The 2,182-nt window shown below is 30.7% G+C and overlaps 1 protein-coding gene across 1 annotated transcript; it reads right to left on the bottom strand.

Moving 5' to 3' along the window:
* Positions 1 to 432: 432 nt before the first annotated feature.
* LOC137965231 (MADS-box protein JOINTLESS-like) lies at positions 433 to 1,008 on the bottom strand. The gene is made up of 2 exons (XM_068811588.1): positions 802 to 1,008; positions 433 to 711 (listed from the first exon to the last, which is right to left on the bottom strand). Exons 1-2 carry the CDS (start codon positions 1,006 to 1,008, stop codon positions 433 to 435), a joined length of 486 nt encoding a protein of 161 aa, XP_068667689.1.
* Between the last annotated feature and the right edge of the window lie 1,174 nt (positions 1,009 to 2,182).

The raw sequence follows: 2,182 nt of genomic DNA, 5'->3' as shown, positions 1-2,182 counted from the left end.
TGTGCAAGATAGGTCGATTATTTCTTGTGTCCATTTTGATGCAATTCTAGTGTTGGACTTTAGATTTTTGGATAGGTTTTAGGGTTAATAATCATCTTCTACCTTTGATTTAAGAAAAATATAAACTAATTTACCTTTCTTCCAGTCTCCAGACAGGCAGGAGATTTACAGAAACCTACACCCACTCCCAATACACAAGCAGCCATGAAGTAACGACAGTAAGAAGTAAACGGTGACAGAGGGAAAATTTTCTAGAAAATGACCAAGAATTATTATTCAATCCCAAAGAGAGTTTTGAGAGTCAATTAATTAGAATAAGGTATAATCATCTCTTTACAGAATAAAAAACCAAATGTGACAAATACAGAAATACAGTATCAGAACCCAGAAATGGTGAGCAATCAAACAGTATAAAAATAAAAAAACCCAACATCAACGCAGGAATGAATCTAGGTAGTAACCGAAGACATCCAGTGGCGACAAATCATTAAAGAAATCATCTGATGCTACTGAAATCTCGGACGAGGTATTTCCTTCTTCTTCGGTCTCCATAAGAAATATCTCAAGATCGTTATGCAACTGTGTAGCCTCCACTCCGTTAATTACAGCAGCAGGTGCAGCCTCCAACGTCGGGAACGACAACTGCTGCCCAGAGGCCAGCTTTGTCGCATTTAATTTGTTCGCGAGCTCCAGTATATTGGCTTCTTCCTCCTCCAGATTGGCGAGCAAAAGCTCGAGCTCATCAATGGTGCATTTCCCCAAATCGATGTTGTCCAACTAGAAATGCTCTTCATCTTCCACCGCCTTTGGGATGTTCGTCTCGCCTTCAAGGTAGCGCTGCATCAAACCCTCGTCTCCGAAGACAAAGGGCTTACCGATGGGAGAGAATGAACTGACGAGGACTGAAGCGCCGGTTAGAAGGGAGAGTTGCTCACCTTTTTTGAAGAGTCCCTTCTTCCTCTTGGAGAAGGTGACTTGCAGAGCTTGTCGATTTTCAATCTTCTTCATCTCTAGCTAAAAATCTACAAAGCCGAGATGTGTTTTAGTCGCTTGAAATGCGTCGTTGTCTTTGAGTAGCTTGAAACCCTTGTTTGAGTATGAAAGGTGCTCGTATTTTAGCCATTATTTACTTTTCTTAACTTGATAAAATCGGGATAATAACTGACAGGTTCTTGGTTTTAATAATCCCAGACAAGAGATCTTGGGTTGTAATCTAATCGTTAGATGAAAATAAATTCTCGGGGTTATAAATTCTTTTTATTTAATGACTATTCTTAAAGTGAGAATTTAACTATTTTAAAGTAAAATCTTGATTAACATTTGGATATTATAAAACTAAGGATTTGTTTATCATTTCATTTTTATATATTTAATTAAATAAATACTATTTATTAGTATCATTATTTAATTATTTAAAAAGTCAAAATATAATTTAGTTTAGTTAAATAAAACTATGTTATAAAATTAAATCTATAAAATTAATTTTTTATAATAAAATACACTCTTTTTATTTAAATAAATTTATGATTTTCGATATTATATTTAATTAATATTTTAAGAGAGAATTTAGAAATTCAATAGTAAAAATTTTATTAAGAATTTTGGCATTATAAAAGTAAAAATTGGTTAAGTATTTTATTTTTATATATTTATTTAAATAAATAAATATATTTAATTTTTTAATTTTTGGTTAATTCAAACAATCTAAAATATTTCTTAACTTATTAATAAGAAAATTATATAAAAATATCTTATAAAAGTTAAATCTATTAAAATATTTTATTAATAAATTTCTTATACACTTTCAACTAAACTTTTTACTATAATCTAACAAATTAAATTACTTTCCACTATAATTTTTCATTGTGCACACTAACACATAAAAGTAATCCACTTTCATTTGGTAATTCACTTTCATAGTGCGCTATAAAGTCCTCGGCAAAGTGCCTCACTAGCTTTTATTTCACTTATACTTTTTTGAATTCTTTATGGATTGGATAATAGGGAAAATAAGATCTTTCTTAATTGTTGTTAGCTAGTTTTTTTTATCTATGTTTTCTTTGTATATTCAAGATATGATTTTGATACTTCTAAGCAGAACTTCTAGCACATAAGCATTTTATATCTCGCCATTTCAAATATTTTCAGATTAATAAGGTGGTTTTGATTAGTTATTTTTTGA

This window comes from Aristolochia californica, unplaced genomic scaffold, assembly GCF_029961685.1.
Source record: "Aristolochia californica isolate CCGP_79_NKW_82.1479 unplaced genomic scaffold, dmAriCali1.0.hap1 SCAF_5, whole genome shotgun sequence".
Taxonomy (NCBI): domain Eukaryota; kingdom Viridiplantae; phylum Streptophyta; class Magnoliopsida; order Piperales; family Aristolochiaceae; genus Aristolochia; species Aristolochia californica.
This window is presented reverse-complemented; position numbering and strand designations above follow the sequence as displayed.